Source organism: Artemia sp. Qi Xiang Cuo, chromosome 6 (genome assembly GCF_049724085.1).
Source record: "Artemia sp. Qi Xiang Cuo chromosome 6, ASM4972408v1, whole genome shotgun sequence".
NCBI classification, from domain to species: Eukaryota; Metazoa; Arthropoda; class Branchiopoda; order Anostraca; family Artemiidae; genus Artemia; species Artemia sp. Qi Xiang Cuo.
Genome location: NC_142799.1, coordinates 9,092,626 through 9,113,811, shown reverse-complemented (window position 1 = coordinate 9,113,811; position 21,186 = coordinate 9,092,626). Strand labels below are relative to the sequence as shown.

Genomic DNA, 21,186 nt, shown 5'->3' with positions numbered 1-21,186 from the left:
CTCTCATCCAATATATTCATGAATGCTTAGATAGATGTGAAATTCCAGCAAAAATATATTTAGATTTTAAAAAAGCATTCGATACAATATCCCATTGTATTCTTTTTCGTAAATTGGATAATTGTGATGTGCGCGGACCGGCGTTGGATCTAGTTAAATATTGTCTTGATAAGAGAAAGCAACGAATAGACGGAGGTAATTTCCTCTCGTCGCCTGTCCCTCAGTCCTCGATGGTTGGGGTACCTCAGGGCTTTGTCCTAAGTCCTCTGCTTTTTCTATTTTATTTTAAATGATCTTTACCCCTCTTTGGCGACCCCATGCCTCAAAACACATTTTGCTGATGATACTCCAGTTTCAATTTCTGAGGGGAATGACGAGAAGTTAGAGGCAAAACTTGATACTGCATTTTCTAATGTTCTTGATTGGTGTTCTTCAAATTTTATTGCGTTGAATTTATCAAAAAATAATTTCAAAATTTACGGCAGAAAGTCAAATACATGCGCTTATATTACCCGAGTTACTTCTTGACGCACAAGCCGCCACTAGCTCCGGATTTGTGGACCACTCTTTCACCCGTGATTTATTAAGGATACGCTTCACAGTAACTGCTACACTCTGCGCAGCACTCAGAACATGTAACATTTTTTGAAAGTATATGATTAACTGCATACATATTTCAATTTCACTGCAATACGAGTTTGCATTTCTCTGCAGCACATGGAAGGGAACTTTTATTTTACTCAGGATATCGCCAGAAGTAGCCGCAAAGAGATCATTTGACACTTGTTTCCAGTCACTTCATACTCTCCATCGAGATTTTCACGGACCCGAGAATCTTGGACAGTCCAGTCTTACTGACAATGACAAAGGCAAATGCTCAGAGTATGAACCATCAGCTGCAATTTCGACTTCATCTCTCACCGGGAATTTCGTTAACACATGGTCAATATTTGAGACAGTGTTGGCAACACTGATAAATGTATAAGCTTTGTCCTTATCAACGACATTTAACTGATCAGGAAGGGAACCTATAACGATTTGAGTCCGTTCAGATTCGGTATTAAGTAGGTCACAGTTGAAGTCCCTTATTAATAGAACTTTCATATTCCCAGGAATTTGAGCCTTCACAAAACGGCTTAGCTGAGTACATGCAGCCGTGAACTTGCTGTCCGAGAGGCTAGATCTATAATTACTAGGAAGATAGACGTTTATTATCACAGTATCGCAAACTTTAAAAGCGAGGAAGTATTTACTTGATGCTAAAAGTTCCGCCTGAAGAGACTTTCTCACCAAAGTGGCTAAACCACCAGATGGCCGACCTCTGAATTTCACACGTTCAGCTGGCCGAAAAAAAAACACTGGAGTGAACTTGAGAACTGGAGCAGGCTAGTATTGTCCTCGGAAAGCTAGTGCTCTTGTATACAAATTACTTCATTTGATAGGCTCATAGTATCAAGCAGAACTGTTTTCTCAAGTGCTTTCCAATTTATATTCCAAGATAGAATACAACACATTTTGGGAGCGTGATCCATCTTTCAGGTTTTTCTGTTATCAGGACAGGCATAGTAATAATATGTGTGCCGTGTCGAATTGCAGTTCAGGCACCGAGTAGGATTTTGACAAGGGTTCTCAGGGGAGCTTGTGTGGCCAGTTTCTCCACAGCGGCTACAAGTTTAAGCTTCCTTACATTACGCCGCTATGTCCCCACACGATGGCACCGATAACACCTTCGAGGCAAAATGCAGAATTCTTCTAGACGGAGTAGTTCGAAACCAATTTTAATCGGGTTCGTTAAGGCAGCGGACAATGCACTTTTAGAGGGGTAATACATTTTAAACGCTTGCGAATTGCCGCACTTGATTGCTTTTTCACAGTCTTTTGACAGACTTTTCAGAAGGTCCTCCGTCAAGTTGCTGGGGAGACGTTTCACTATACTGATGAACCGGGAATTAACAAGTCGATTGTCAATTTTATGGGTACTTTTGAGGGCAGCCAAGACTTTTCCTGCTGCCTGCTTCGAAGAGACTGACAGTTGCCATTCCTTATTCTCCGCTTGAGCACTGCATCCGCTAATGTTGTATCACCGGGTGCCAAGTTTGTTATAAAGTCCTTACGCTTTACTGGATCGTCTAACTCAGGAGGCATATTCTTCACGACAACCGAGAACCGCTGTTTTTTCACAACTAACGTTTTAGGTACTGACAAGGAGGCTGTAGGCCGATTCTTGGAATCAGCAATAACTTTCAAACCATTGTTCAGAGCATCTAACTTGCGGGAAAACTGTTGCTGCTCACTGTCCATTTTTCTCGTAATTTCGTTCACTTTGGTAGTTATACAGACTGCAATTTCGTCACCACACGTAGGAACAGACTCCGGTTCGAGAATAACGAAAGTCGGAAGCTCTTTACCGTCCTTAGCACAGTACCATATTGCTTTCGCAATATCCGTCAAGTTATCACAGTCTTTTTTGCGTGTAATCGTTCGTCATATCCAAGTTCACCCTCATAGTAAGTCCACAGCAGTTTTTTGGCTTCCAAAATACTGGCATGATCGAAAAACTCTATTCCTTTGTTAACGAACATATCCGTTTTAATACCCTTTGTCATGCATCGACAGACAAAGTTTAAAACTAGATTCAAGACTAGCAAAGTTTTCATGTCGTTAATCTGGATTAAGTCCAAAATACATTCACCAATTTCTTTGATAATTAATAATATCGAATTCAAGACAGATATTTACGGGTTGAACTATATATTCAATATTTTTCTGGTGGTTTCCTTGCGAGAGAAGTAAGGGAAGCGTTGAAGGCTGTCTACCTTGTCCCTGCAATTTAAGGGGCAAGCCCAACGGGTACCACGGCTCTTGCTAACAACTCTCCACCCCTCTTCTACTTACTTTTCTTTCCCCACCTCAATCGCAGTGTAATTGCCTCTGAATATCAGATGTTTATTTATTTAAAATCACACTGCTTGCTGGCTAATCTCCAATATTATCACTGAAAAAATTCTAATTCAGACCACTTTTACAAAATATAAATAAATGTCCAGAAACTAGGTTAGTAGATTATAACATTTTTAATCCGTATAAAAATGTTTTGAAAGAATGGTCACGCAAATAACACCGGTCATTGAATTAATTTAAGATCCTACCGAGTTTCAAGTTAATAAAATCCAGAAAAAGGTGTTATCACTTTCAAGACTAAATCAAGACTGATCAAAGTTTGTTCTCTCAATCACAAGATTTACATCATTATAACACGCGACAAAAAAAAGAGTATCTGCATTGACAAGTATAGTACTGAGAGATCTAAATTCGCTCCGTTCGTGTCAATAGCCCGGTGCTGGGATACTCACAAGGATCGTATTGACAAATTTTCTTCTATCCATTTAATAAAAAGGAATCTTAAATCTCATTTAGTTCAGGATTACTTTTAATTAAGCGTCTTTTGAAAAAGACAAAAGTTATTTGTTCGGTTTGCTGTTCTTGGTGAATGTGGACCTCTCGGCTATCTTCTAGTATTAATTTATATTTAATAATATTTTCTATATATTTATTGATGGATCCTGGGCTAGCTGCTACTTTCATATTTTTGTTGTATTATTATATCTTTGCCGTCGTTTTTATCTTTGTATTGTAGTGTAATTTGTTATTGAATCTTCTTTGTCTAGGCCTAGTTTTTCGAGCTTGTCTCCCCATGGGCCTATGTCAATTATATACATGTATATGTTAATATAAAATGATTGAACTTGAAAGTCTACCTCTGCATCTCGAGGTTTTTCCAACGGACCTCTGTTAATCGAAACCCCTGTATGCAGGTTGGGACGTGTGAACTTTCACATATATTGATTTCGTGTATCATATTTTTGTATGAGATTCTGTTAATGTTAAGGTGTCTAATTCCTTGCAAACTAAATTTATTATTGACATTTGAAAATCAATTCTTGACATTTCAAATTAAAGTCTTGATATGTCAAGTCTATAATACACTAATAAAGTTATTCTTAACTTTGTAGAGGTTGTAGGAAATAAATTTGGCGATTCTATACCTCTGTAACTCCAATTTTCATTTGGCTTACCTCTATAATCCGTTACCTTAATAAGTCAAATTTTATGTATTGACCTCTGTAAGTCGAATAATGCATAAGTTGAATTATTCGTAACTCGAAGAAATAAAAAATCCCCAAAGGGGGAACTATTGGCCGGAGGGGGGGGGAAGAGAAAAGGGAACTTCCATATTAAAACGAATTTGATTTGCATATCTTTTACCGAATCTTTGCATATGTAATCAAAATAAATTCATAAGGTAATTTATATAAATGTAGAGCAAAAGACAACTTGATTCTGCCTCGGATTGCCTCCCAGGAGAATTTTCTCGGGGTAATAATCAGCGCGGGGGAGGGGGTATTTTAGGTGGAAAATTTTCGACGGGGAATGGAGTCCGCACGGGGGATTTCCTGGGGGGTGGGGAGTAAGATTTTCCGGGGGGGATTTTAAAATTAATTTGAAAATACAATCATTATTAATACGCGGGTAGAATTTTCTACACGGGGAAATTTCCGCGGGGTGGAGTTTTCCAGGGGGATGGAAAATTTTCCTTGAATTTCCTTTCTTTTCAGACTGCTGCAACGCATGGGGGGTAAGCTAGTAATAGAAAAACAAAAATAATAAAAACAGATCCAATCCCCATTACTAATAACACGTTCCAACTCCATCTTACCCCTCCTTTCCTCTCCAGCTCACTCTTCCTCCCATGATTAGCCTACTACTCTTACTAAAATACAACAAACAGCCTTAAAAAAAACATATTTTAAACTTTTAAACCTTTTTAGACCGAGGAGCGTGTTCCGCCACCCAATTCTCAGTGGTAGCGCATTCCATACAGATAGACTCAGATGATCCATTTAAAATGAAGACTGGGTACAATGACCTAAATCAACAGCTACATTATCACTATGCCTAGTTCATATTATTATTTTAATTAATTAATATATCACGATTTCAATTTTAACTTATATAAAGGTAAAATGCTAGTTTATATTTTGTCTGAGTCGTTAACCAGTTCCCACAATATTTTTTATCTTACTGTCGCCAGCCAAAGCACCTTACAACACCCTCAGCAAAACTAACCTAGAACTCTAAAATTCAAGACCTAGAAATTAGAATTCAGATCCTAGAATTCAGGTGGTTCTAGGCGTTTACCCCCGTTCCCCCTGGAAAATAGTCCCCCTTGGAAAATGTCCCCGCGGAAAATACCCCCCTGTGGAAAATGAGGCTTTCCAAGTTTGAGAATTTTATTTGAGGTATGTTTTCCTATTTTCCGTAGGGGAAAGGAATTTTGGTACTTGTGTATCATACGCCACTCGCTCAAGTTTACGCTGTATAAAACTCCAGAACAAACCGGTTTCTTCGTTAGTTTCTTTCAGCTTAGCGCGAGACAAGACAAAGACACGTGACAGAATAGATGGGAAGAATATATATAATTTGGGTAGCACATAAGGGGGGGGGGAGTATTTGGACAGTTTGAAGTCAGAAAACAATTCTTACTTCATAATATGCAGAATAATTGTGCCTAACACATTTTGCATGCAGAGCCGCTACACTTGACCCCCCCCCACCGAATTTGCGAATATATAGCCCAAATTTGTTTCCAAAGTAACGAAGAAACCAGTTTGTTCTCGAGTTTTACACATCGTAAACTTGAGTGAGTGGCGTATAATACACAAGTACCGGAATTTTTCAGGAGAGGGTCGGATTTCCCGGTAATATTTAAAAACGACCAGAAATTAAATTAAAAAGAAAACAAGTTTTTCCAACTGAAAGTAAGGAGCAACATCAAAACTTAAAACGAACAGAAATTATTACGTATATGAAAGGAGTTGCCCCTTCCGCAAGACCTTGCTCTTTGCGCTGAAGTTTCGACTTTTTGTCCAAATTCTTTAAGAATGATTCCTGAAACCCAATGGCTGTTTAATTAGAATTATAAGCTTTGTTTTAAAATTCCATAAAAAGAAAGTATAAAATATATTCCCATCTATTCTTTCACTTGTCTTTTTGTCTCGTGCTAAGTTGAAAGAAACTAACGAAGAAACCGGTTTGTTCTGGAGTTTTACACAGCGTAAACTTGAGTGAGTGGCGTATAATACACAAGTACCAAAATTCCGTCCCCCTACGGAAAAATGAAACAACACTCAAATAAAATTTTAAAATTTGGAAAGCCTTATTTTCTACGGGGAAGGGGGTATTTTCTGCGGTTTTTTTCTGGCCACCGGGGTATACGCCGGCCACCAATTCAGGTATACATACCAATTTCAGAATACATATTCCGCAAATCGTGCATAACACAATCCAAGTAGAGTTCACCAGTGCCCAAAATAACATGTTCTCCAGATTCTTCTACCTTTGTTGATAAAATTGGATAGGACTTGTTCACTTTTCTCAATCCATCCAACATTTTCGGGAGCTCTGATGGGTTCACAGGCTCAACTAAAAATCAAAATAGAATGTGAAATGGAAGAAAAAATTGAGAACAATAAAACTTGACAAAAAAAGGTAAGAACGAAAGAGAAAAGAAAATGACTGCGCGTTACCATCCAGAAGATGCAAGTCATCCGCAGTTTAGCCTACTTCCCTAGCTATTGGAGATTTTGATTCGGATCAAACTCTACATTTCAAGCTAAAACTAAGATTAACATGTCCTCCCAAGACCACACAATTTTCTAGATTCTTTATGATCTAGATCCTTAACGACCTAACCTAACAACAAGTCTGACAGCAGCAGACGAGCCACCTACACACCAAAAGTATTAGAAAAGCACTTAAAAACTATATTGCCGAGTGTAGGGACAAGGAAAGTTATTTCTAAAAGAGAAGGAGCTGCCGCGAAACTTTTCAGAACAGCTGGTGAATCGCAACTTGGAAAATACACCCCCCCCCCCATCGATTATAGTAAAAAAAAACCCAGGGAAATGGTATCAGTGATGCGGAAATAAAACTCCAACAATGGAAGAAACGCATTGAAGACAAATGAAATTGTACCGATGTTTGAGGATATGTATGAACAGTCCAGAAGCTGAATACTTACCATGGAAGGTCTTTCGGATATATTTTCGGCCTTCTTAGACGTCTGGAAAGGTTATATTCTGTCACCACTTTTGTCCTATCTGTTTCTGCATGTCATACTATAATTCATACCAACTGAATACAGAGTCAAAAAGTTGGTCCTTGTTGACAGACTCGGATGGGCTGACGATTTCGAGCTGATGGCTACAACTGCTACAGAACTCAAAGATCGATGGGTTGACTCATTCAACATACACTTCGGTATGAATATAAACGCCAATTAAACCGAAGTCAGAGTGAAAATTTTGTCATGAGCGATAGAATTCTCCTACCATAAATACTGACGACAAGATAGTCAAAAACAGCCGAAAGGTTTATCTACATTGGCACCCTTCTGACTGCTGTAAACTGCCATACTGTCCATATAAAACACTTCTGTCGTTAGCTCTAGCTTCAACAGACTATCGATAATCTCGAAGTACAGTTACCTCTCATCAAACCAGCTAAAAGTTCATGTCTCCAACAGTCTTAATTGCGCCGATTGCTCTATATAGATGTGACTTGAATCCTGAGGAAAGAAACCGAGAGGAACCTCCTCGCATTCGACATGTGGTACCTCCACTACGTCACGATGCTAAATTACACTGATAATATCATAAACGAAGAGCTATGAATATGGCTGAAACGTTATAGCACAATCCTACAGGAAATCAAACAGCAGCACTTACGGTGACTTGGGCATGTCGAAAAAAGGACCCCAACCCTTTCCCAGAATAACGCTAGAAGGAATGATAGATGGACAACGACCCCGAGGATGACGAGTGAAACGTTGGATTAAAAAGGGAACTCAATTAATTAAAAACGGAATTTAATTAAAAACGTTGGATTAAAAAGGAACATTTAGCAACACGATAGTCAATGTAAATGACGATTTCTGGGGAAAAACTTTTAAGTTAAAATTGGATTTTTCATTAATGACCATACTCTTGATAAAATTCTTCAAAAAAAAATCACAGCATCTCCGCAAATTTCGGTTTTATTTTCTTGTTGCACTACTTTATTACAATTGATTATTTAAATTTCAGTGTAACCGTTATTGTTGATTAGCGACGCATCCGACTTCAAAGGGACATTTTAAGGTCATATGATGCCTAAAAAAATCACCCTATTTCGCCCATTATAATTTTTTTTAGTTTGTGTGGCCGAACTATTTATTGGGCGGTCTTGCCCAAACTTGTAGAGATTGGATTATAGATACGAATAAACGACAGAAAACTAAGAGTGAGCGCCCACTTCGCCAGAGCTCTTAGAAAAACCATTTGACTTTCTGTTTTGTGCCGGACACAAATATATAGCTTTAATGTAAATTGCTACGCAAGAAAGTGTAAATTTTGTTCTTTCGATTAAACAGCATATAATTTTCTTTTTGAAGTTCGGGAAAGAGCAGTCCCTAAAAATGTTTTAGCATACCTCCTTTGAAAACACTAAAAATTCGTTCAAAATAATTATCAATAGAGTAATTCGACCGCTTTGGCCGTTCCCTGAGGGGCATCCCCTTTGATTGAAAAACTCACTGACAAAAAAAGAATTAAATTTCACTCTTTATAGTCAAATTTCCCAGCCAAGCAGCAAATTCGCGACAGCTTTTGACGATAGCTAGTCCCTTGGGAGGATTCATTAGTGGACCCTTTGTCTTTGAGACGGTCCCGCCAACGATAAGGCTTACAAATTATTTTCAAGGGATGACAAGGATTTAAATCAGCACACTAAGAATACCTTTCCTAAGCAACTTGCATGTTGCAACAAGCAACTTGAAGTCCGCATAATCACTTCTCACTAAACACTTATTGTCCTTCTTTGATTAAGTGCATCATTTATTACATTACTACATAATTAATGACAATATTAGTAAGCATTGTGTTTTCTAGCACATTACAGAAAGAATAGACAAAGACACAAAGATAAAAAAACAAAAACAGAAAAAAGAGAAGAGGGAGAGAGAAAAGGAGCAAGGAAGAAAACAAGAGAGGTGGTGGACAGAGAAATATAGAAGGGAGGGGGCGACGGAAAGGGATAATAGGAATAATAAAATACAAAAAAAATAACGAAAAATACTTAATTGTTCTGATTCTGGCCATAATTTTCAAGGAGTAAATATGCATACAATATGCAAGAGCTACTGAAGTATTCATAGTTCTGATACCTATTAGTTTTCTTCCCTTTGCTTTAGTTTTTATTCTCGAATCATCTTTACATATTATAAAACAAAAGCTTTCCCTTAAAAAAAAAAAAAAAAAAAAAAAAAAAAAAAAAAAAAAAAGCATACACATCACGTGACCTGGCTTTGTTTTAACATGCAATTTTTTTGAATCTTCATTAAACAAAATTATGAGAGGTTGAAACTATAATAGATCAGTTAAATACACTTGCTGCTTGGATCGACCACAATATTTTATGATAAAAAAAAATGCGATGGCCGGGAGTCGAACCCGGGTCAACTGCTTGGAAGGCAGCTATGCTAACCGCTATACCACCATCGCTTGTTATTCTCAAACGTTTAATTAGGAATTGAAGTTACAATAAGGACTCAATCGATCCTGAATTTAATTTTTTGTCTAAACAAGACGGGCCATTCCCGATCAAAATCATCTTCTAGCTAAACTAGGCTATCTATATCCACGAGTTGGCTAATTTTCCTTTTTTTTTTTATTTGGTACATGTCTGTTAAACAGAACATCGTCGAAAAGTGAAGTTCGACTTTAGTTTATACAATGCTTTAGCAGGGGCGTCGTTTGGGGGGGGGGGGGAGGTGGACAGTTGCCCTCCCCCAATAATGTAAAGAAAAAAGGTACTTTCCCATTATATGGGTATTTACGAGGAAACCAGTCACGAAAAACCCGTTTTTGATGGGTTAATTCAAGCGACGCTTCAGAGTAATGCAATCCATAGCGTGGTTTTCATTGCGTAAACGATATTTAAACTGTTGTTTTTTGGGGTTTAGGGGGGGGGGTACCTAGGTTAGGTTAGGTATTTAATATATGCAATGCTTTGCCCCCGACCCTCCCCCCCCCCATGTGCGAATATATATTGCCCAAATTTGTTTATGAATTATTATATATTCATCCTATTTTACTTTATTTCATTAGCACTAACCAAACTTGGCTTTTTAGAAATGTCCATATAATGGGAAAGTACCAGAAAAAAAATTATTATGTAGCCCATGCCCCTATTTGACTATCCGGATATGGACCTTGGCATTATAGTTTAGCGACAGCCAGGGGGAGATCTAGAGAAAAATCTTGGGAGGGGGCAATGTGACAAGGGCGCCAACGAGGAAAATCTTGGGGGGGGGGGCAATGTGACAAGGGCGCCAATAATTGACCATAACTGACAAATTTATTTTGAAAAAAAGAGTAAAAAACAGAAAAAAGAAAGGAATGAGGACGTCAGAAAAAATCTTAGAGGGCCCGGGTAGCTCTTTGTTTTTTTTCCTGTTTGTTTCCTTGCACCGTCAATTTCAGTTTATTTGCAGCAGGAAGTGGTAATGGTTTAACCTACGGGGTTTTTAATGGAAAGTGTGCGTTTCAAATTAAAGGTAGATTAAGATCCAATGATGCTTGAGATGCGCAACCCTTCCCTGGCTCAATTTCCAAAATATTTTCTTAGAAAAATAAAAAGCAAAATTAGAACATTTAGAAAAAGGATAATTTTTTGGCAGGTCCGAAAGCACTACAGGCTATTTCTGTTAGTAATTAAAAAAAAAAAAAAAAATCTGTTTTTTCAACTGAAAGTAAGGAGCAACATTGAAACTTAAAACGAACAGAAATTATTACGTATATGGGGGGGTTCGCCCCCGAGTCAATACCTCGCTTTTTACGCTGAAGTTCGAATTTTGTTTGAATCACAAAATCCCTGAATCGCAAAGAACGTTTAATTAGAAATAGATAGCTCTTTTGAAAGTACTAAAAAAAACTTTAGCGTAAAGAGCGAGGTATTGACTAGGGGACGACCCCCCTCGTAAAAGTAATAATTTCTGCTCGTTTCAAGTTTTAATGTTCCTTCTGACATACAGTTGAAAAAAAACTTATTTTTTTTTATTTAATTTCTGATTGTTTTTTAAATACTGCTGGGACATCCGGCGCCCCCTTCATAGAAATGTCCCTTACCCCAAGGAAACATCCTCCATGGAAAGATACTCCCACGTAACCCCCTCCCCACCAGAAAAAATCCCTCCTAAAAACGTCTGTATACTTCCCAATAACCAACATAAAAAAAGAAAAACGAGCAAAAATGGGGTTTTCCCAATAACCAATACTATATGTAAACAATGGGCAAAGTCCATAACTTACAGCCCTTCCCCCGGGAACTGTTGGGGATCATGTCATTCTCAAAGACATATTTATTAGATTTTCGACTATGCTTAAAAAATGGCTATCTCAAAATTTTGATTGGGTGACTTCGGGAAAAAAAATGAGAGTGGGAGGGGGCCATGTTGCCCTCCAATTTTTTTGGTCACTTAAAAGGGGCACTAAAACTTTTAATTTCCGTTCAAATGAGCCCTCTCGCGATATTCTAGGACCACTGGATCGATACGATCACCCCCTAAAAAAAACAAAAAAAAAAACGCATCCGTGATCTTTCTTCTGGCAAAAAAAAAACAACAGCAAAATTCCACATTTTTGCCGATAGGAGCTTGAAACATCTACAGTAGGGTTTTCTGTTACGATGAATCTGATGTGTTGAAATCATTAAGATTCTATCACTTTTAGGGGGGTGTTTTCCCCTTTTTTCAAAAATAAGGCAATTTTTTTCAGGCTCGTAACTTTTGATAAGTAAGACTAAACTTGATGAAACTTATATATTTGACATCAGCATTAAAATCGAATTCTTTTGATGTATCTACTGGTATCAAAATTCAGTTTTTTTAGGGTTTCGGTTACTATTGAGCCGGTCGCTCCTTACTTACAGTTCGTTACCACGAACTGTTTAAACTTTAATTGAGTGTGATTTCACTTTGTGTGTTTGGGACCGAAATCGAGGAATGGTATCACATTTCCTTTTAAACTTTAATCATTCTCTCATTGCTAAAGAAACTGTATGTTTTCTTTTCTTAATAGAGATAATAATAAGCTGGCCCGCGATAAAAGAATCAACTTGTGAATTAAAAAAGATTCATTTCTCTTATTGACGCTGAAGCGCTGATGAGCATATGCTCCATCATCCTTTTTTTTTGTACAAAAATTTTGTCTTGATACGAACCATGTAACATTTATTAAGAGGCTCGCAACTTCTCTGTGAGGCTAGCCTGCCTTCTTTCAAAAGGCTTGCATCCCACTGGAAAATAAAACAAAAAAAGGGGCTTCAATATGCTGATTAAAAAAAAAAAAAAAAAAAATAAATAAATAAAAAAATGTCTTTTCAACAGAAATAAGGAGCAACACAAAGTTAAAACGTTAAAACGTTAAAACGAATAGAAAGTTAAAACGAATAGATATCTTTTCGTATATGAGGGGGACTGCCCCTTTCTCAAACCTCATTCTTAATGTTAAAATTTGTCTTCTTGTCACAATTCTTTAAAAATACTTTTCAATCAAATTCAACGGTCATTGTGTCTAAGCAGTCCTTCTTAAAGAATTTGACAAAAATTCCAACTGTAGCGTAAAGAGCACGGGTCGAAAAAGCGGGAAGCGCCCCTTATATACGGAACGATTTTTATTCGCTTTTAGTTTTAATGTTGCTCCTTACTTTCAATTGAAAACACTTTCTTTTTATTTAATTTATGGCAATTTTTCAAATTTTAACAGGAAATCCTCTTCTCCGATCCCCCCTCCCTCTGTGTAAAATTTCCCCCGGATACAGCATAAATTAATGCAACAGAAGAATCGAATTTGTATACTGATTCTGAATACACAAAATTTATTAAGTTAAAAGTTATCCATCAAAAGTTCCGCGCCAGGAAAATTTGCTTGATTTTCAAAAAAAGGGGAAAACCCAAAAAAGGCGAGTTATCTTGATGAAATTCTTCTATCAAATTCAGCATATCATAGAATCCTATCGCAAATGTGTAAAGCTCCTATCTATAAAAATGTGGAATTTTGCTTTTTTTCAGAAGAAAGATCAAGGATGCGTGTTTATTTGTTGTTTTTCTCTGGGGGTGATCGTACCGAAAAGATTGTGCCAACTGATTTAGCCAACTGAGATAGCCAACTGATTTAAAAGTATCTACTGAGCTTCCCAGTTTCAGACAAAGTAATACCCGTAAATATAAACATTAAAGTTTGTTTAATAGTTTTAGAGCTTCATTTAACTAAGTTGATTCACTTGATGTTTCAGACAACTATGTACAATAATGTAACCCTTCAATTGTTAAGGCCCTAAGAAAATGTGTCTAATTTCCGAAACGGAGGGAAAAACCCACAAAGAAAGAGTAATTTTGATGAAAATTACGACATCGAATTCAGCATAAAAGAGAAATCTATGCTAGAGGTCACAAGCCCATATCTACAAAATATGGAATTTTGTATTCTTTCCGACAAGGATGGTTACGAATGCATTTTTCTAGAAAGAAAATTGAACGTTCTACTGACCTTTCAATAGCCAGAAATGATTGTTCCAAAACAAAGTACCATTTTTTGGCATTTTGCGGCGTAAAAACGATAATTTTAGTCCAAAGGGTACCGACAATCCACCGAGTAAAAATTATGAGATAACCAATGAATCTGAATTGATCGAAAAACAATATAATGTGGATTCCAATTTCAGAGACAATATGCTTCGCATTGGTGCATTTGTAGCAGAGACTGATGTCTAATCCCATTTGATCACCGGGAATATTTTGGGTCTTGACTTTGATAATGGCACTGGGGTGGTAGAAACCGGCCCATTGCGACATTCTTTTTTTTGTGCAATACAAAAGTCTATATTCACATATCTATTGGAACAGAGCTGAAAAATTAGGATAAGGCATCGTGGATGTCAGCAGAAAATTTCTTGGGGTGGGAGGGGGGCTGGCAAGTGCTACCAGGACCTTTGTTTTCATATAGTCTAAATGGTAACATTTCTCAGTTCCTACTTAAATACAACGTTTAATGTCTTCTTGATTCCAGGAGGGCGTCATCCCTCTACTGGCGTCCATGGGGAGCATCCCTATAAAACAGGTTAGTTCATCCCTATAAACAACCATGGAAACGATTACCCTATAAATATTTTTTACTTTTCAACTCTCATCCTGCTAATAAATATTCAAAGGGTGCATTTTTTCAGAGATGAATATCAGTGCCGAAGCAATGGTGTATGAGCACTAAACTTGAAATTAAAAATGGGAATGGAAGGAGGGAGCAGTAGCCCTTTTTGACATTTAATGGAGCCTTGGGTCAAACAGCTCGTAGCACTGAACTGTAAATAAAGACCAATCCCTGTCAATTGAAAACAAAACTAAAAAAGTTTCGGTTACAACATATACAGCAACAAAATTAATTTTTCATACTGATTCTATATATGCAAAATGTATTAATTTTAAGGTTACCCATTAAAAGCAATTAGCATATGAAGATTTGCATAATTTTAAAACAGGGAATAAACACCCTATTTATTCAAGGGGCGCTATCTGGATTGGAACTAGGCAATGAAATTTAATGAGGGACCGAAAAGGTGCTATCTGCAAAATGTAATCTCTTCATACAGAGGAGATTGCTGCTTAATTTGGACAATTGTACTTCATTTCGAAAAGCAAATACGCTAAATGAGCTATTTTTCTCGAAGTATTGAAGTGCAAACGTTCAATTTTGAATTAAAGAGTCAGGCTTGAAGGTAGCCCTCCTCGCAATCAGAGTAATACTGGGTATTCTATGAAAAACGAACAGAAGTTAAATAAAGAAAAGACAAATTTTCTAAAATGAAAGTAAAGAGCGACATTAAAACTGAAAACGAACAGAAAATATTTCGAATATCAAGGGGACCTGCCCCCTCCTCAATTTTCCGCTCTTTACGCCAAAGTTTCGCTCTTTGTCCTAATTCTTTAGAAACAGCTGCTCAAACACAACGCCGTTGAAGTTGAAGAGAAGTATTTTTAAAGCACTACTAGACACTAAGGTAAAGAACAGGGGGTTGAGTAGTGGACAGCGCCCCAGATATTTAAAAAAAAATTCTGTTTGTTTTACGTTTTAATGTCACTCTTTACTTTCATTTAAGAAACACTTTTTTATTATTCAATTTTAAAAAACGAAGTGAAAACAAGCTTGAGGCAAAAGTGGTCCTGTGGCTCTTTTGTAATCACCCTTACCCTTCCGTCAGGCATGTACATTTTTTTTTTGGGGGGGGGGAGGGAGAGGGGAGAGGGCAGTAATAAAAAATGAGTTGATAATTTCAATAAGCAGAGCCCAGTAAATTTGGGAAAGTTTCGGATTTAAATATAACCCCCAAACTCCCCCCGCCTTACGTCCCTGACTACTATTCCAACTTTTTGGCAGAAAGATGGGACTATTTCATCCTTTGTAACACGAAAAGAGCAACGATTTTCAGTTTAAATAACTGATGAGCCAAATTGGAGCCATGGACTCTTTGCCTCCCCGCACCCTCCTTCTGCTAACTTTTTAGAAAAACGGTTAGCATGCTGCACCTTTCTTGAAGCAAAATCTTATAAGGGTTTTTCCATCGGCATAACTAGGGGACCAAAGCAGGAAAATGACCTCTCCAGCACCTCCCCCTGACACCTAACCACCAGCCATTTAGCAAAAGGGTAGGTCATGCTGCACCTATTTGAACCAGATAATACACATATTTTCGATAAGTATTATAAGGAAGCTCAAGCAGGGTCATGGCCCTTGATAACCCACCCCTACACCCTAGCAGCCATTCTGTTTTTGCAGAAAGAGAGGCATGCTGCGCATTGTTTGAAGCAGTCAAGCAAACATGTTCAATCTACATTTATAGAAGGGTCAAAGTGAGTCCATGTTTCCTCCACCGCTCCGCCCCCTGTTCCTATCATCATCAACTTCAAACGACTGCATGTCGTTTGAACCAACAATTATGCAAGTGTTTCCAATTAATATTATCGGAGAACGAAAGTGGGCGAGATGTCTTGCAACGAAGTCTTCCTTGCCGCTAATTTCCGGCTCAAAGGTTGGGACGTTGCTTGAAACAAAATCATGCAAGGATTTTGAATCTATACTAGTGGAGGCAAATGTAGACCTATGGCCCTTACAACCAACTTTTTAAAAGAAGGATAGGAAAATTAGGCCTAGTTTCAACTGGAATAGAACGAAAATATTAAATCGGTAGGATTTGGGAACTAAAGAGCGCCCACCAGCTTTTTAGTAGAAAGGTAGAAATGTTGCAACTTTTTAAAAGAGGAATGAATGGTTTTAACCTGTATTAATGATGCCACAAATTGAGCTTTTAGCCCCTTCAGCCCCGCCCTTCCCTTCCTTAAGTGTTGTTAATAATACAGTAGGAATATAGCAGCTTGTTTGCACTGAAAAATGCAAGGGTTTTCATTCTTTATAGGCTTTCAATCTTTATAGTTTGATGAAGAGCCAACGAGGAACAGTTACCCCTTTAAGTAATTTTGGGTCAAAGGAAAAGAGCAGATGAATTTTCAGAGGCATCTACTACTTTTGAGGTCACCCATATAGCTTCTACACCAAAATAGCCACTTTCACATGCAATTGGGTAGGATGGTACTTACAACCAAGGAGACGTTAATCATGAAATTGAAGCCTGAACTTTGTGCAGAACTTTATGGACGAGGCGCTAGCATTTCGTTGATGAGAGATTTCTTCTCTACCATAAATAGTGAGTTGTAAGCAAGAATCGTAAAGCTAGCTCATCCTTAAGGAAGAGGGCCTACATTCTTGTGCTAATTGTTCTAACTTTTATTCGTTTCCGAGACGTGTTAGGGTAGGAAAAATCTACTTTCAGACCAGAGGTTACGCAACGATTATAAGTAATAATGAAACACAATGACGTAGTTTTGCAATTGTTAGGAAAGCATTTATCTAGCATTCAATTTTGCTTCGAAGTTTGACTTCACGAAGAGTTTACGCAACGATAAAAAAATAACAATTCTACCCAATGACGTAGTTTTACACGTATTAACAAAATATTTATGTGACAGCCACTTGGCAATTAGCATAGGACCAAATTTCTTCTACGAACAATTAAATCGAAAAAAAATTAAAGGTGTCATGTTTTGAGGCAAAGTAACATGACCTTAGCTTGTACAAGCTACAATTTTATAAATAATAACATAGACTGCATTATGGTTTATGTTCCGGGGTAAAGTGAGAAATTATTAGCTTCTATGCATGGTGCATTTTAAAATTAATAATAGTGATTTGGTGTTAGGAACTAGAGGATAAAACTGATTTTAGAAGCAGAGCGTAAATTGAGACGATTTTTAAGTGTCATCATAATTAGTTAATTAAGAGATAACTAGTTATCATCTGGGAACATCCGCTACGGTTTTCCAGGCTGAAATGTTTGGAATTGAACAGGCAGCTGCAACACTGATGCAGAAATACAGTACAGAAAAAATATAGGTATTCTAAATGATAACCAAACATACCTTAAGGCTCTTCAGAATGCAAAGAGCCGGCAAAGAGGCGAGTTTGAATGCTATGAAGCATAGAATAATGTAGCATCCAAACAAAATTAAATTACCCCGATGTGGGTCCCCAGACACTTGGGAATTAATGTAATGAGATAGCAGATGAAGCGACCAAGAATGAAACATTATTGATAGGTTATGGAACAGAACCTTTCATTCTCATCTCTCAGAGCTACTGGAAAACGACAATAAAGAGGTTGAGCATTGGAAGAGTGGAACAAAATTGGCAAAGGAAGGTGGGATGTAATGAAACAAAAAAGCTGATCCCCCATTTTGCCAAAAATGTAAGATGGCCACGGAAACAAGGAGACATCTGGTAGGTGGCACAAAGTATTGATAAGGGTAGGGGGGCATATCCATCTTTGTTCCTTCAACTGATAGTTAATCCTTTGGGGGTGTGGGCCTGTGAGGCCTGAGCCTCAACCTAGAGTTTATGGACCCGCCCCGCTATTAAATTAAATATTTTAATTAACAAAGTGTCATCATTTTTTTAGACACAATTCCTCAACATTTATAAAGTTATGAGGGGCCGAAAACTTCGTCATTTAGTCGTTGGTGAAGAAACCAGTTCCAAGTGCTGCTCCTGCAACATTTCATGTTGCCCAAGCAGCACGAAGCTAGTGCAGCACTGCCGATGAGAAATAAGCACGAAGACTAATGGAAAGTAATAAAATAAGCAAACTTTTACTTATGGGCTACGGGTATACCCAAGCTCTAGGAAGAAAGGCTGGGATGCCTTTGAACTGAGAGAGACTTCAAAAACCAATCAAAGCCTCTCTGATAATAAAGAAGTGAAGATTTTGTAGTTATTGTAGCTAATTTAAAAAAGCAATAATTACATATGTCAAAAGAGGTCAGTTATTATGTCGATCAAATTAAGATAATACTAAATTTTAAATACCTGCAATCTTAATCACGGCTAAGGTATTAAACTTTAAGGGCCGACATATATAAAGATCTTCATCGAATTTTACTCCCACAATCGTAGACGTCTTTACAATTGGTTGATCAATCCCTTCAATCAGCACCCAATTACCAGCTGGAACTCGATTGACCTCAATTTTATAGCGGGCTTCGTAAATCCAAAGTCGACCCACTGTCAAAACCCTCGAGTCTTCCTCGTCAGTGAGGGTATAATTTTCACCCAGCACTTTTACATCTTGACCTGCGTACAGTGTCCCAGAAAACACACGACCAAAGACAAGGAAAGTGGTGCAGTCTTCAGTTGGATACTGTTTTGTTGTGTGAACTACCAAAGCACCCTGATAAACAAAATTGATTTTAATCACTTGGCTATACTTGTCTTAGTAATGCTGTCAGAATAGCGTGTAATAATATAATGTAATCACTTATATACGGACATTTTCATTAAATAAGATATTTGATTTATTAAAAAAGGGTAATAAATATACTAGATATAGGACTCTTAGGAACCTCTAGGGCTAAAACAAACAAGCAATTCTTCCAAAAAATACCCCAAAAAAAGACAAAGTGAGAAAACCTATTTTTTGAACATTGGAAACTTAGCGTTACGTGATAATTCTGCATTTTCGCAGACGTTCATAAACACACGTAGACAGAACATAAACTCAACAAAAAAAAAACAGAAATGAAAGAAAGACATGGAGAACAACTAATACCCACAATACTACAAGACACGTCTTTTTTGGAGTCCTTTCAAAGATATTCAAATCTATGATACGTGGAGCATCACTTAGGTTTCTGGACGCGCATTTAGGGCGCTAGACAAAGGTCAAACACCTCGCACACAATGAGAATTTTGTTTTCACTCCACTGAACGGGTCCAAAGAACCCAATTAGGAAAAAACTAATTACCCGAAAATGCACTTTTACTAATGTATTCCAATGTTCCCATCTTCTCCCTAAAGAGCAAATCAAAATATGCAGAAGGTACTAAATTTTGCCACATTCATGCAAAGTTATTCACTTTTTTGTAAAAAAAAAATTTCCCAACAATTTTCTCCTCCACCCCTCTCCAAAAAATGTTTGAAACCACCCCTCTTGGAAAGCTACTTTGGGCATGCACGGGGTCCCACCATGACCTTAATTAAAGGGGAATTAAAATATGTCTTTAACAAAAAGACATCCATGGGAACTTTGCCTGCCTGAACGAATAGCTAATTTAATTGCTTTAAAGGAAATGTTTCTGTGTATTGCCCTTTCGCGGGCTCTCATGGAAAGACTTCCTTTTCTCTATTTATGTAAAAATATCTTATCTGTGAGAACAGCAAGTGAATATTTAGCATATCCTTAAAGGACATGCTGCATATCTTTTCAGTGCTCGGTACAAGAGCTTATTCTTTCCAGAATGTCTTTAAAACAAGAGAAAATTTCTTAAACAAATAACATTAAAAAAATTAAGACAAAAGATCGTATAAGCAATAATGTACAGAATACATTTTCTTTGTCACTGACAATCCTTTGGGAAAAAAAGAAAGAAAGAAAAAAGACAAGGGAAACAGCTGTACTAAATGAATAAATAGAATTATTTTAACCGTAAATTTTGCAATGATTTTCTTGGATAATAAGCTCTAAAAAAAAGGCGAAATTTCAATTCAAACCTTTTTTTATTTCATTCTGGATTGACGTTCACTTGAGCGTTTTTAAACTGACTTGTTCAAGATCAAGAGATTCTCTCTAAAACTAAGCATATTTTTAATCCAGGATTTACGGAGAAAGAAAAGAAAAAAGAAAAGAAAAAGATAACTATAACAGCTGCATTAAATGAATAAATGGAACAAATTTAACTTTATATTTTACTAAGGTTTTCTTGATTATAGGTTCAACAAAAACAGCGAAATTCCAAATATTTCGAAATTTCAGGAAAAATAGCAAATAAATAACATACAAATACAAATAAACATACAAATAAATAACAAATTATATCTGAAATCATACTCTTGATATTAGAGGAGACGTGGGCCCAAATTTTACAATACCCATAAATGTTATTTGACAGATTTTGTTTTTGATATTCACCTGATTGCATACTAACAGAAACATAATCTTTTGCTATCATTAAAGTCACTGAGAGAAGAGATACGGAAGGAAAAAGAAGATGAAGAGGGGAGCTCACATCTGGATCACAGTTGGCCATATCTTCAGCCATAATGTTGTCACCGGGACCAGTGTAAATATGATCTGTCTTAATTTTGGCATGATTGGCAGGCGATGACACGTGATCAACCAGCATTTCAATTAATCCATTCCAAGATCCCATAAACCTGTTGCACACCAACTTCAAAAGAGGTCGTATATTCATCTTCTTTTCTTGGCTGGCTAATTTAATCCCTAATTCGTCACACACTTGATCTATATTCACGTCTACGTCTCCAACAACCTAAACAGCAACAAAATCGTTTCGGGAATATAAAAGGATAAGTTATTAGTAATGCACCAAAACAAGTCACTCTAATAAAAAAAAGAGACGGTTTGAAATAGCCAACGTTAGAGAGCATCTCTTTATTTTCATTCTACACAATTTAAAGAGCCTGCTGTAC

The 21,186-nt window shown here is 37.1% G+C and overlaps 1 protein-coding gene and 1 non-coding gene across 4 annotated transcripts in view; both read right to left on the bottom strand.

Annotated features, from left to right (window-relative positions):
• LOC148950841 (116 kDa U5 small nuclear ribonucleoprotein component) overlaps positions 1-21,186 on the bottom strand; it is a 103,049-nt gene that overhangs the window by 25,060 nt on the left and 56,803 nt on the right. For all 3 annotated transcript variants that reach the window (XM_089090476.1, XM_089090478.1, XM_089090477.1), the window contains exons 9-11: positions 20,763-21,026; positions 18,567-18,927; positions 6,304-6,483 (exon numbers count right to left, since the gene is read on the bottom strand). In XM_089090476.1, the coding sequence (XP_088946602.1) occupies positions 6,304-6,483; positions 18,567-18,927; positions 20,763-21,026 (805 nt within the window). The remainder of the gene's footprint in view (positions 1-6,303; positions 6,484-18,566; positions 18,928-20,762; positions 21,027-21,186) is intronic.
• TRNAG-UCC (transfer RNA glycine (anticodon UCC)) lies at positions 9,528-9,599 on the bottom strand. The gene has a single exon. It is a non-coding gene; the product is annotated as a tRNA-Gly (tRNA).